This window comes from Hypomesus transpacificus, chromosome 18 (genome assembly GCF_021917145.1).
Source record: "Hypomesus transpacificus isolate Combined female chromosome 18, fHypTra1, whole genome shotgun sequence".
In the NCBI taxonomy this organism is placed as follows: Eukaryota; Metazoa; Chordata; class Actinopteri; order Osmeriformes; family Osmeridae; genus Hypomesus; species Hypomesus transpacificus.
In genome coordinates this window covers 4,748,610-4,763,562 of record NC_061077.1, presented here as the reverse complement: position 1 = coordinate 4,763,562, position 14,953 = coordinate 4,748,610, and the positions used below count along the sequence as shown (strand labels likewise).

The window sequence follows — 14,953 nt, the reverse complement described above, 5'->3', positions numbered from 1 at the left end:
CACTCGGTTTGTTTGTTCTTTATTGACCTGGACGGGGTTAGGCACACAACTGCATTGTCCCTAGGACTGTGATACATAGAGAGATAGAGGAAATGTGTGTGTATTGTGTGTGTGTTAGACAGTCATAGAGTGTTTCATGGTATACTGATTTAGCTTCATTCAGGACTGGTGGGGCATAGCTTTATTTCTTCCTGGTATTTGCAAAGGTTTCAGTGTGTCTGCATATGTACTGTATGTCTATGTGTAGGTCTGTGTGTGTGTATGTCTGTGTGTGTGTGTATGTCTGTGTGTGTGTATGTCTGTGTGTGTGGTCAGTGCATGGAGAAGAAACCCAGTCTCAGCTTGTCACCAGGATCTCACAGTTAAGCATAGAAATGTACAAAAACAAGATCCTCACTGTTAGTCTGACAGGAAGTCACTGACTGCTGCCTTTTTATTTATTAGATTTATTTTCTATTGAAGACTTTGTATGTGTCTTTGTGTGTGTGTGTGTGTGTGTGTGTGTGGGGGGGGGGGGGGGCGTTGCACACCACATAAAATAGAAATAAACCCATTTAGCTAAATTTTATTCTGTAAGTACGCATTGCACCTGACATAATATTTGGCAGAGAAAAATCACCACAGAACTAAGTACTGTAGGTGTTTAAATCCCCCTCTTTTATACAAGCTGGAAGTGTCCTCATTTTAAAAAGCTGCTTAACTTGCAGAATCTGAAATATAGTAAATGATTATAGCTTAGCTATATTGTATCGTCAGTGCAGAACTATAGAATACCAGGCTTTAAAATTAAAACATTTTGTTTTCTACAGCTGACCCTCCTAAGGAACCTGACTGTGGCCAATCAGTGGACACTGAAGCTAAGACCTGGCGAATCAGTTCACCACATCATGACCTTCGACCCCAACGACAGGAACTTCCTTTACGTCATGACAGCTCACCATGTAAGTCTGCAAAACATTACCGTCTCCCACCATCACTTATTCCTGTAACACTTGTGTTTCTAGTACAGTATATTGATACCGCAAACTGTTTGTACAGCTAATGGTTGCCTATAGTTTGGCAGGAATTAAGCTAACTCACTGTAGGTGCTTTTTGCAGAGGGGACATTTTGCAAAGCAATTTGTGTAGCATTTTGTAATACAAATCATCTCTACAATATGGAAGTGTCAGTTGTTTTTCAAGGACGTGTTTGCTCCAGGTCTCACGGTGTATGGGAGTGGAGGCACATACATTCCCACTGTTCACACATGGGAATGGAGGGGTGCTGGGGACATCTTGAAATCTCATTGACAATGTGTGAAGGAGAAAATGAATTGACTTACTTTGTAAATGTAAAAGCTCCCCCTGGAAAAACTTATTTTACACGTCTAAAGAGAGAAGAAGAAAAAAATATTGCTTCCATGCGAAAGAATCCTTGAATTCCTAATTTGTAAAGTAAATGTCTGTGACTGTGGCTTCACCTGTGGTTTTACACTGATGGTGGTAGACAAGCTTGTCAAGCCTATGTATGTATGTCTGTCCGTATGTGTCCTGTTTAGCTGCTGAGGGTGAAGGTGGCGGTGTGTGACCAGTACGGCAGCTGCAGTGACTGTCTGGGAGCTGGAGACGCCCACTGTGGCTGGTGTACACTGGAGAACAGGTGGGAGTCTACCATCTATCAGCCGGCTAGGAAATCAATACACTACACCAACACACCAACCACACTGTCCATTCTGACAAAGTGTCAGTTAACTGGGCACCTCTAGATTTTGTTAGTCAAGTAGAACAGCAGGGGGAAAATGGCTGAGTTTTTGTTCCAGTCATTGTTGGATAACATGCCGAAGTGACACCATCCAATGAGCAGTGACAGGACTAGCACCTCCTGTTGCTCTGTCATTGTGGGGGTTGGCTTCTTGGATCTGTGCTCTGTGTCTTGCTCTCTTACTCTTGTGTGCTGTGTTTTTAGTGTTGTATTCTCAAAGGGCAGAGTATGTGTGTGTGTGTGTGTGAGGGCTGTGTTGGGTGATAAAAGCAGATTAGGAGATGAGATAGAAGAGGGTTAGTGATATGTGTGCCTGGGCTCTGGCATGGCCAGAGGGCACTGAGAGAGAGAGAGAAGGCCTGGGATAGAATAACATAGTATTCATTTCATTAACTGACAAGGGCATTATGTGTAGGTGTGTGTACATGCATATGTGTATAGATGAGTGTGTGTGTGTGGGTGCCATTGTGTGTGGTAAAGGTGGGAAATATATTGTAGAAGGGATAGAATTTATAATGCCTTCTCTCCTTGCCCTTTATGTATGGATTTGTTTTCCTCTGCTCTCCTCCTTTTATTCTGTGGAGTTTGTTTCTGTCTCCTCTACCAGTTTGTTTATCATTGTGTCTTTCTCTTATTTCCCTTTCCTCATTTTCTCACATTCATATTTTTCAAGTTACCCCATTTTCTCCCCTCTCTGTTCTCTGTTCTCATTCTCTGCCTCTCCCTCCTCGCTCCTCCTCGCTCCTCCTCTCTCCTCCTTTACAAAGGAGCGTTGATTGTGATGGTGGTTGTGGGAGGGAGAGCACACACTGGATCTTTTGACAAGGAAATGTCAAAGTGTGTATGTGCGCTCGTGTCTTTGTGAATATGTGAACGTCTGTCTGCGTGAGTTTGCACATGTCTTTATGCCGTGTGCCTTTGTGCGTGTGCGTGACAGAGTCGTGCACATGCCTGTGTGTCCTTCTGTGTTGCTTTCTGAGGACTGGGAGCTGATGTCATGAGTGTGTGTCTGTGGCAATGTTTGACCAGTCATGCTGGGTGGATAGGAAGGCCTGTAGGGTCCAGGTGGGCGGGGGGAGTGGGTGGGGCTGGGGGGGCTGGGGAGGGGGGGGGGGGGGGGGGTTGGGGGGCCCATCCATGGATGAGAGCTCCTATCAGGTCATCTAAGTTCGCCTTCAGTGGGAGGTTGACCCTCTCTGATGCAAACAGACACTCAAACACAACCAGGACAAGAAAGTGATCTCACAATCTGAGAATCCATCACAGTCTTCCTTTGTGTGTGTGTTCTGTGTGTGTCTGTGTGACTCTGAATGACTATGACGCATGTGTCTGAGCGGGTGTAGCTACACTTTCTGCCTGTACTCCAGATGCACTGTAAGTTGTTGATGGATTAGCTTTACTGGATGTGTTCTTTATGCCCTTGAGAAGTCTTTGTGGTTAAGAGTGTGGTCCGTGAATATGCTTTATCTGTGTGTGGTACTTCCAAGAGGCAGTTTCATATATTAAGGTGTTTAACTTTCTTATCAGCTTATCCTCCTTATCACCTCCCAGACACTCAGGAACTTTGTGAGGAATGGGTTTTCTCAGCTCATATTTCAGCTGCTTGTGTTAACTTTGTTTATTTTAAGGAGCTGTTCTTTTTAAATTTAAGGTCTGTGTGCTGAGCCAATGAATTTGACAGGTGATATGCATGTGTTTGTGTAAATGTCTGCTTGTATCTGTGTGTACGTAAGGATGGCATGAACATTATGTGTGAATATTCACGCCCTGATCACAGGGTGTTTGAGCCGTTGACTGATATATGTGAATACATTAGATATTGAGTGGTTCATGCTTTTTCTTAAAAAAAGGAGTCAGGTGGCTGAGCGGTTAGGGAATCGGGCTAGTAATCTGAAGGTCGCCAGTTCGATTCCCGGCTGAGCCAAATGACGTTGTGTCCTTGGGCAAGGCACTTCACCCTACTTGCCTCGGGGGAATGTCCCTGTACTTACTGTAAGTCGCTCTGGATAAGAGCGTCTGCTAAATAACTAAATGTAAATGTAAATGTAAAAAGGGAAGTGAGAAAAATAAAGAACCCATGATGGTTCAGTTGGTAAGCCAGTGAGTCATGGTTGCAGATGTTTCCGGTCAGAAAGGCATCTTGTTAGGCCAGTCTTTTGAACACCCGCTATGTTGTCTCTCTGCTATTCCAGGGAGTCTTTCTCAATTATGTTCCTAAATGACAGCAGCCTTATTAGGTGTTTGTCTACCATATGTTGGATGTGTTTTAGGTGAGATTGGATTCTAGGGTGGTAGTTAGAGTTTGGTGAAAGTCTGTGTGCAGTGGAGTGAGTATGTAGGGGATGTTTGTGGGATTGCAGAGCATTTGAGTTCTATTTTTATCCCCGTGGCTGACCTCACAGCGTTGCTGGTCCCTCAGCACCCTGGGACTGACAATCTGGACAGTCACTCTCGCATGCAAAGACACACAAACACACACGCACAGACACACAAGTTTGTATTCAACAGCACCCCCCCCCCCCATCTTCCCACCACAAACATACACACACATAAATGCATTCAACCACAAACACACACAGGCACACACACAATAACGCACAAGCACCCTGACAGACATCTGTTTTCACACCCACACAAACACCCTCATACACATCCTCACTCATTCACACACATTCAACGTTCTATTTTAGAACAGCCGTTAAAGTATAAAAAGCATATATAAATATAGGTTTCAAACTCATTGTAACTGCTGTTCTGTGGGGCTGCTGCTCTGTCCAGAGTTGAAGGTCTTTGTGTCCTGCTGTCCTGACTCAGCCTAGTGCTGAGGGACCTCTTAAGCTTAGTAGTGAAACAGAAGCCAAAATATGAGACCACCCTGCTTGGTCAATTCATCTTTTGATTTATTCAGAGTCATCCTTTACACTTAAACACACACACATGGACAAATACTTGGTCTGGTAGTACTGTAATTTAACTAAGTTGCCCCTGATTGCAGTGCCTATAGGTCCAGCTGCTGGGAATGTGTGTGTCCCAGAGTCAAACAGGCTACAGTTTGAACTATCCTAACCGACAGCTCAGATGAGACCAGCAGCTTGATAACAAATGTGGGAACAAGACTGTAACACTCAGGCATTAAATATGCCAAAGATGTTTGAACATGTCTAAATGTTCACTGGAAGCAGACACTGCTGAGGAAAATGAAAAGCATTGCTAATAACAATTTAGATCTCCATCGCTGCCATGTCCCATAACCTCTGTGTAAGTCCTCTCTGTCTGTCTTCCCAGTCACATCCAGTCAGCCTGACCCTCTGCCTGTGCCCTCTCCCCCCAGGTGCACCATCCAGAAGGAGTGTATCCTGGGACGGATGGCTCGCTCCTGGATCGGGATGGGCGAGGGATCCCAGCAGTGCCCCTCCATGACCCTCACCCCCCCTGAGATCAGCGTGTCTGCAGACATCAAGGTACCAAGACTGGGCATAGACACATTCAAACACACCGTTTCTACTGTATGTATGCAACCTCCTTATTGTTGCGTATACATTATGAATCAATGCTATATTGTTGGCTAATGTTCTAAGCATGTGTATGAGGAGGAGGTGTCTACTGATGAGGGCAACACTTTAGTTGATGTGTAAGTCAGTTAAGCCTGGATAGGTCCAGCAGCTGGCACATCCCAAGACATCACTCAGGGCCACAGGAAGCTGGGCCCACTGCCGTCTCCCCAAACAGGAAGCATAAGGCAGGAAGCAGGACGTTTGCGCCATAGCTAGGAAGTGATCAATTCCAAAGACAATAGAATAGAGTTCACTGAAGCATGTTACCACATGTAGCTGGCATCTCAAACCAGCGTTGTTATGCTGTCTGTTTCTTCACCCTTTTGCCCCTTTCCTCAGACATTTTGAAACGATGCCAGTGAAGTCAGTTCACGTCAATGGGGTGTCATGTTTCACGATAAGATTCTCACTTTCAGTCACGCTTCTGTGCCATATGGCCTTCAATATCATCAACCATATTGAACTATAATTAACTTGAACTACAATAAACTATATCATTTGGAGCTATGACTCTTCCAATTTCTTAACATTTGGTTAAACCCTTTAGACATGTCAGCAACACCCACACTGATGACTTCTACTCCTTCTTTGCCTCCCTATCCATTCAGGATGTAGGAATTTTGATCAACGGCAGTGTACCTGATCTAATTGGCTCCCGTGTGGAGTGTGATTATGGATTGGGCGTATCCACGGCAGCCACCGTACACCTGGATTATGGGCCTGCCCAGATCCAGACCTGCCCCCTCCTCCCCCGCGACAGGTACCCCAACATCCCCCCTGGCAGAGGTAAGGGCTCCCCCCACCACACCACACCCCTACCCTTCCCACTCTCCACAAGGTAGTATCTTGAACACATCTGTTTGTTTGTTGGGACAGATCATCTGACAGTTCCCGTGGCAATAAAAGTGAACGGAACTGCTGTGGTGTCAGGAAGCTTTGTCATCTATGACTGTGAGAGGACGGGCATGATACATCTCAAGACTGCGTGAGTCACACCCTAAAACTACAAATCCACACACACAATCCTACTGCTGTAAACTATACACTCCGTAATTCAAATAGAACACACAACAGTCACCTCTAACAACTACATGCACCAAAACACACAGAGTTTTAATACCAATATGAGCACTGTGAGGCGCTCATGCAGACAGGTCCCAGGGCAGGGGCCTCTGCCAAGTCCTCTGCATCACTCAAATGTCGGCCAAATGTCAGCTATAGTCTCACTGGCATTCTCTCTGCACACATGTAGCTCAAGGCAGAAAGGAGAGCAAAGCCTCTTGTCTCAGCTGATGTCACTCAGGGCATGCTCCTCTGTCCAGCTTGAAAGCTCTGTTCTGCAACATTGGTGGATAAATGTTATGGAAGGTCTGTTTGGTCTATAGCTTGGTTGAGGTTTTGAACAGGATTCACTGTTGTGTTAATATTCTTGAGATGAAAATAAAGGAAATGGGATGAGTGAAGCCTGCTCCTGGTCTTGTTGGTTGTTGATTGTTCCTGTGGGGAGCTGTGGTCTGTCGGCTCCTCAGACAGTGTGGTCCCACACACAGGCTCTGCTCCCGTCTCCTGTCTCCTCTGCTCTCCTCTCCCCTGCTCTCATCTGCTCTGCTCTGCTCTCCTCTCCTCTCCTCTCCTCTGCTCTGCTGTGCTCTCCTCTCCTCTCCCCTGCTCTCCTCTGCTCTCCTCTCCTCTGCTCTCCTCTGCTCTCCTCTCCCCTGCTCTCCTCTGCTCTGCTCTCCTCTGCTCTGCTCTCCTCTCGCCTGCTCTCCTCTCCTCTCCCCTGCTCTCCTCTCCTCTGCTTTGCTCTCCTCTGCTCTCCTCTGCTCTCCCCTCCCCTGCTCTCCTCTGCTCTCCTCTGCTCTCCTCTCCCCTGCTCTGCTCTCCTCTGCTCTCCTCTCATATCCTCTCCTCTCCCCTGCTCTCCTCTCCCCTGCTCTCTTCTCCTCTGCTTTGCTCTCCTCTGCTCTCCCCTGCTCTCTTCTGCTCTCCTCTCCCCCGCTCTCCTCTGCTCTCCTCTCCCCTGCTCTCCTCTGCTCTCCTCTCCCCTGCTCTGCTCTGCTCTCTTCTGCTCTCCTCTCCCTTGCTCTCCTCTCCCTTGCTCTCCTCTCTCTTGCTCTCCCCTGCTCTCCCCTGCTCTCCTCTCTCTTGCTCTCCTCTCTCTTGCTCTCCTCTCTCTTGCTCTCCTCTGCTTCTCTTCCCTCTCATTTGCAACCTTCAGGGGACCAGCAACTGCTGTGCTCCTGCCTTTTTGACCATGTCTGAAGGTCCACACGATGTGAGTTTTATTATTGGCTCGTGTCATAATGATTTTAAGGTGTAAAGACAGATTGTATTTCTGAAGTTCTGTATATCCTGGCGTGTGCATGTGTGTATGACTGTGTGTATTAAACCTGTCCTCAGTAAGGTCTGGCGGTGTGAAATTTGATGGCATATTGTTGAAGGTGATAATGAGCTAAGTGCCATTTTCACAGGAAGAGTGCTATGTTGCTATCTGAGGAGCTGTGATACTCTATCAACTTTTAATCACTTCAAGCTGCTCTTTTAATAACTCAAGAAAGAGCTATTACAAGGAGACTCCTAAGGTACTGCTTCACACGGTTACTGGATATGGGGGTCTTTTTTTCATGTTCTGTGCATGGTTCTCTAATTCTCAGGATGTGTGTGAGTGTGTGTTAAGACAGTTCTCGCACAGCCTAGTCAGAGTGGTTACTAGGTGAAGTGTTAATGACAACCAGACGGTAGCATTCCTCTCTGCCCAGTTGGACACCCAGCTGACCAGTTCTCTCTCTCTCTCTCTCTCTCTCTCTCTCTCTCTCTCTCTCTCTCTCTCTCTCTCTCTCTCTCTCTCTCTCTCTCTCTCTCTCTCTCTCTCTGTCTCTGTCTCTGTCTCTGTCTCTCTGTCTCTGTCTCTGTCTCTGTCTCTGTCTCTGTCTCTGTCTCTGTCTCTGTCTCTGTCTCTGTCTCTGTCTCTGTCTCTCTCTCTCTCTCTCTCTCTGTCTCTCTCTCTCTCTCTCCCTCTCCCTCCCTCTATCTCACTCTCCCTCTCCCACTCCCACTCTCTCTCACTCTCTGTTCTTGATGTGGTCGTCCTCGTCACTGTGTCTTTGTCTATCTATTCCTCCTGTCTCTGTCTGCCCCTTCTGTCTGCCCCCTGAAGTCTTTTCTCCCTGAAATCTTTCTCCCTGACAGGGACATGATTGAGAGTGTGTGTTTAACCACCCTGTTCACTGAGAGGCCCTGAGAGTCAGTACAGCTTTGTGTGCTCAGCGTGCTGCTGTGTGTGTGTGGATGTGTGCATTTATGTGTGTGTTCATTGTATGTGTGTGTGTGTTTGGTGTACTATGTGCCCGGTCTGTTTGTGTATGCCAGAGACGGTTGAGGTTGGGTCAGGGGTTAGCGAGGCGAGCGGAGACACAGATAGGGCGTTTGTGTTTGTGTGGATCAGTGTTAGAGGGCTCCTCTGTGTTCGTGTGGATCGACGGGACAGAAGCAAAGTTAGAGAAAAAGAAAATAGCTTTCACTGATAAGAGTCCCTCAAGTGGGCTGTCTGCTTTCCTTCAACGCCGTCCTCATCCTTCTTCTCACGTGTACCCCCTCTTCTTAACAGCACTCCAGACCCCTCCTCAGAGTCGTGGTATCACTGGAGGCACTGTCTTGCCTTGTGTGGGACATCTGTCTCCCCCCCTCAGGCACAAGAATGGCTCACACAGTGGAGGTGTTCCAGTTTAGGCTGTCTGAGAACACACACAGCAGACACAAACACTCTCAAGTACCCGCGCACTCACACACACACACACACTCACAAACGCACTAGACTAACCTTATCTTGTCCCTCAGGTGTGGTAGCTGTCTGAGCACCAGATGGAAGTGTTACTGGGACCAGCAGAGCCACTCATGTGTCTCCAGTAAAGAGGACTCCACACACACCCTCCTGGAGGTCAGTTACCCCAAGGTCTAGACTAGAGCACACCAAACACTCCCTGGCAACTGCTTCTCTTCAGGCTGTGGCATGATGTTAGTGCTCCATGGTTAGGCAAGAGCATGTGGTCAAAGCTATGCTCCATTCAACCATTCTGGAAAAGCTCATAAAACTCATGAGTGTGGTTTACAGACTCCCGACTAGATAATGTACCATATAAAATCTCCATCGACCTTTTAGAAAACTGTCTTCATGGCTGTTGGGTTTGATATGCCCGTTGGAACCCATTTGTTTAAGAATGGGCCCCTATGTTCCAGCTCATTTGAATATTTCCATATCCAAACTGTCCTGAAGTGGCCCGCTCCAAGCCTGTAGGAGGGTATGTTGAATACACCTCCATAGAGTGAAAGCTCCCCATGCTCTATTGCAACTTGTTTGTGACTGTAGGAAAACGTACGGTAAAATGTAAAATCTTTGGAATACTATGACTGTAATTATACAGTATTTGATCTCATTTGTTCCCTTGTCAATTCAATATTGTACATTGAAGTTAATTGACAAATATTAAAAACCAAACCAGTTTATACCTATATAAATATAAGTATACAATCAAAAGGGGAAGTTGAAAGAATATATGTTGTGGCAACCCCTGGCTACATCCCTTGGTTGCCACAATGTACTGTAATGACCAACATAAAGGGAGACCAGTGGAGCCTGATGGAGCTCTTAAAGTCAGCAGGCGCTGCCCTCTCTGTACATACCTGGGCTCTGACGGAGCTTAGAGTCCCCAAGCCGCTGTACAGCCCCTCACACCCAGCTGGTCTGGTTGTGGCTGGGCCCTGAGGGCCGGCTGTACAGCCCCTCACACCCAGCTGGTCTGGTTGTGGCTGGGCCCTGAAGGCCGGCTGTACAGCCCCTCACACCCAGCTGGTCTGGTTGTGGCTGGGCCCTGAGGGCCGGCTGTACAGCCCCTCACACCCAGCTGGTCTGGTTGTGGCTGGGCCCTGAAGGCCGGCTGTACAGCCCCTCACACCCAGCTGGTCTGGTTGTGGCTGGGCCCTGAAGGCCGGCTGACTCAGCAGGAGGACGCTGGTTAGATGAGTCAGAGTGCTCTGCTAGTCTGCTGCTCGTCTGAAACCCATGTGTTCTGTGGCTATTTCCTACTGAACTGCAATGTCCAGTTAGGTTGATAGTATTTAAGCTAACTTTATTGATGGACCCCTTTGAAAACAAAGTTATGTAACAAAGATGAATTATACCTGGAATTAAGGAAACAATGTAAGGACCTGCTTTATGAAGGGAAATGCTGTGATGTGGTCAAAGACAGAGGCTGTGTAGTCCCATCCTTCTGTCCGGTGGGGCTGTTTTCCTGCTCCCTCTCCATCCCTCTGTTCTATTGTTGTCCTCCTGAGAGTGGGCCAGGCTGCTCCCTCCCTCTTCCTCCCCATAGATAAACAGGACAGGTATTTTGGGATGCGGATGTGTGCGGGGGTAGCCATTGTTTTCTTTAACCCTACCATGTCACTTCCTATCCCCCAGAACGCTGCTTCCTGTCCCGGCCTCGTAGCCCCAGAGGTTCCCCCGTTGCCCTCAGGGATGACCCAGGACTTCATCCTGTCGCTACGCAACGTGGAAGAGGTATATCACCCAGCTTTGCTTTGAGATTAGCGAGTACCGAGTCAGAGACACCACCTGGAGTGGTTGGTGCAAATTGAGTTAGGTCATTCAGGACATCGAATGATCTCTTTCAAGCTGGACTGAACTAGGACCATAGAGGAGATTTATTAATAAATCAGTATCTGTATTGCTTCAGACAAACACCTTACAGCTGTCTCTCATGTCAAACACACTGTCTGAACTGCTTATCTCTTATTAGGTAGATTCAGTCACTAATGCCTTGTATTCACAGCATTTACACTAGGCTGGAACTCTACAGTTTCAACTGATAATTAAAATGAACACTGTTTTCAGATCGTTTAAACTCCAGTTGTTACTTGTGTGTGATTCATTCTCTTGTCCTGAATGAGGCGGGTAGATTCCAGCCTTGACTGGTTGCCAGGTCCGGTCAGGCATACCCATAACCCCCTTTGCCCTTTCACACAGTCCCCTACTGGGTTTCCATGGTGATAGACAGTGAGTCAAACACATATACAGACATAAACTCACACACAAATTGTCCTGGACCTAATCAGCTTCTTATATTGCTGTTCTTAGATTTCAGTTTCAAGCTTTATATAAACACACATTGTTTGAAGAATGTCATTGGCTTTGCCATTACTCAATACTCCAGGAAAATCATACCTTAGCTACATTCCACCGTATTAGATTCTATACTAAACGAGACCTAAAGCTGAGACACAGTTAGATGGTCCTGGGTCAGGCGACATACTCCATCAGCATGGGGCATTCTGTTGAGAGAACACTAAGATCAAACACCTTAGACGCTACTCACAAACAGCAAGAGGGAAATCTATCAGGATAGAAGAAACATGCTACAATTCTAAACATGCTCAGGGTTACCCTTTCTATCCATATTGATACTCCTGATGAGCTGTTAAGCTGACCTAATCCCAGTGTCACTGATGACTTCAGCCTCCCAGAGCATCGCTGACTAAGCTGCCCTGCCTGGTGTGTGCTGCGTAGCCAGGGTCTTCTGCTGTGTGGTGGATGTGCTGGATCAGTCCCAGCCTTGCTAGGTGAACATCTGAGCTAAATATGACTGGCTCCCTGAGGAGTTCCTGACAACCACACCCTCCAGATGTTGATGAATATTAATAATGAATGGATTGAGTCTTTGCCTGGCAGGGACAATTATCCCAGGCTAGATCAGATTCCTTGATTTACCTCCCTCTCCCGACACCTGGGTGGCTACCACAGGAATTCCCTGTAAGACATTCAGACAGCTTTCTCTCATGTCTTGGCTGTATTATCATAAGTGTTATGTGTCTTTACTGAGCTCAGTGAAACATCACACTTCATCTTTAACGGCGTCCACGGTTGATGTACGGTGTACGATGTGGTCTCACAGTGCTTGTGCTTCGTAGGGGGAGGAGCTGGAGTGTGACCTGGGGACTGGACAGCGCTACGAGGCCCAGTGGCAGGGTAGCTCATCAGTCAGATGCACTAGTGTAACAGTGAGTACAACCAACCATCTGACTTTACAGTCTGGGTCACATTTTTGTGTGGAGTATCAATCAAAGTCGGTGCTGCTGGTGGATGGCCAATCAGAAGGCATGTTTTTGTGCTTGCAGCTGTTCACGACAGAGAGCAGTCAGGTGTACCAGCTCAGTCTGCGGAGGAAGGGCTACCAGGACAAATACATAGACGGCCCTCAACCCATGAGAGGTAAGGGTTCACACACACACGCATCACACCATCTGAGTAGGTTAGGTAACTGGCTTGCAGCCTGTGCTGGTTTTCATAATGACGTCTCCATGATGAGAAGTAGCATGACTGTTGCTAGGTTGATCATCTCCTTTGCAGCTGAGACTCAGGCCAGGCCAAGCCCAGATGCTGTGTGTTTACAGATCATGTGTCTACCATGTGAGCACTGAACTGCCTCCTCAACAGCACTGGCTAACAGCCAGAAACTCTGAATACTTGAACTACACATCTGATACTTCATACCGCACAAAGTCATAAAAATACACACTGGCATATACACACACAAATACACACACATACACACGCACACATATGGTTTCTCTATGGGAGGTGCAGTGGAACATGGACACGCTCATCTGTTTCTCACTCGTTCTCTTTATCTCTTCCTGTATCCTGTTCTTCCATTACTGGCCCTGTCTTGCTGTTTATTTCTCTAGTAATTCATGTTCTCCTGGCAGATGCCTGTCCTCCTGCACATGTGGTTTCAAGTAGTGCAGTACCAACCTGGCAAAGATGTTTAAAGATGACTGAGATTATGTTGATCAAGCTCTCTCCCTGCCCCTATCTCTCCAACTCTATTTCCTTTTATGTTTTTGACTTTTTCCTCTCTCTCTCTCTTTCTGTCCTCTGTTGCTCTCTTTTTGTCTAATATTCTCTCTCTCTCTCTCTCTCTCTCCTCTCTCTCTCTCTCTCTCTCTCTCTCTCCTCTCTCTCTCTCTCTCTCTCTCTCTCTCTCTCTCTCTCTCTCTCTCTCTCTCTCTCTCTCTGTCTGTCTGTCTGTCTGTCTGTCTCTCTCCTTACCGTCCCTTTCTCTCTCTCTCTGTCTCTGTCTCTGTCTCTCTCTCTCTCTCTCTCTCTCTCTCTCTCTCTCTCTCTCTCTCTCTCTCTCTCTCTCTCTCTCTCTGTCTCTTTCCCTCTCTCTCTCTCTCTCTTTATCTCTCTCAGTGGAGGTGTACAACTGTGGGGTGGGCAGTGCAGACTGCTCCCAGTGTTGGGGCCGGGAGGACCAGGGTCATCTCTGTGGCTGGTGTGACAACAGCTGCAGGTCCAGGGACGAGTGCCAGCCTGCCGGAGACCAGTGTCCCGACCCGGAGATCTACAAGGTAGGCTGTGTTGCCGCACACACATTCACACACACATGCACACACCCACACACATTCACACACACATACACAAACACAGTACTCCATAGAAAAACAACATCTCTTTGACCTAGCCTGTTTGACAAGGACGTGGTGTGTCACATGGTGTGGGTGAGGTGCCCTGGCTGTACAGTGTCTCCTGATGAGGGTTTACTTTGGAAAGGCAAGTGTTTGGACAGAGTCTCATTAAAGCAGCTCAATCTGTAAAAACACCCTGTATAGTGTTCAGTTGGGAGTGTCCAGCCCACTCAGCCACGGACCCTATGGAGAAACGGCCATTCTTCTGAGGAGCCACCAAGGAGAGCATGGGAACACTTAACCTGTGTTCAACTCTGGCTGTTTGAACCTGGTGGTGTGCTGACTGAGGCTCAACTCTGGCTGGCTATGTACAGTATGTATCTACAGTAGGTTCAGATGTGACTTTACTAGTTAACCTGAGAAATAGAATAAGCAAGAGGAAAATTACTCAACAGTTTGAGTGAATGTTGTTTTACCAATATGACCACAAAATGACCACCTCAAACCAAACCAATGTTTTGTTTGAGATACTGCGGTGGTCATTATGTCCTGTCAGCCAAGACTGGAACTCCTTGGTTCTACAGGTCATTTGCAGTCATCAGGATGAATGTTGCTTTGTTCACATTCCTTTCAACCTCCGTGGGTAGGCGCCTGAGCTTGAACCTCAATGCTTTAAAGAGCTGTGTTTGGAGTTGCGTTCAAGCTTGCTTTGTCACAACTGAACGCTTTATCTGCCTGCTGCCGTAGACGGGAAGTACGGCTCGCATGAGGCCCAGTAGAGCTAAACACTTCCTGTAGATAAAACCTGGCTGGCCCACAAGAAGGAACTAGATGAAACAAAGAGGTCACACATACATACACACAAGATGACACATCCAACTGTCACGCAAAGGAGCCGTCTGTACGTAGGGACACTCAGACTTCTGTATAAGACACTGAGTGAAAAGACTGAGATTGACTGTGTTGAAATGTATTTTGTGTGGTCAGCCAAATGTATCAACACACACACCGTACACACACACACGCACAAACACACACACACACACAGCTGCCTCATATGAGAAGGAGGGGAAAACTGGAGCAGAGGATCCTTAAGTGTGTGATTCAATGCTTTGGCAGCCATGTTATCCCAGAGAATACCCAGAAGTTTGAGTGGCTGTGGTGGTTCTCTGCTTCCCAGCCACAGTGACTCTGT

The 14,953-nt window shown here is 47.2% G+C and overlaps 1 protein-coding gene across 1 annotated transcript in view; it reads left to right on the top strand.

The window, feature by feature from the left end:
* plxnd1 (plexin D1) overlaps positions 1-14,953 on the top strand; it is a 42,648-nt gene that overhangs the window by 4,983 nt on the left and 22,712 nt on the right. Inside the window, exons 3-12 of the mRNA XM_047039319.1 lie at positions 810-941; positions 1,539-1,639; positions 5,073-5,202; positions 5,904-6,081; positions 6,172-6,280; positions 9,133-9,232; positions 10,754-10,852; positions 12,259-12,348; positions 12,466-12,559; positions 13,544-13,800. Coding sequence (XP_046895275.1) covers positions 810-941; positions 1,539-1,639; positions 5,073-5,202; positions 5,904-6,081; positions 6,172-6,280; positions 9,133-9,232; positions 10,754-10,852; positions 12,259-12,348; positions 12,466-12,559; positions 13,544-13,800 — 1,290 coding nt within the window. The remainder of the gene's footprint in view (positions 1-809; positions 942-1,538; positions 1,640-5,072; positions 5,203-5,903; positions 6,082-6,171; positions 6,281-9,132; positions 9,233-10,753; positions 10,853-12,258; positions 12,349-12,465; positions 12,560-13,543; positions 13,801-14,953) is intronic.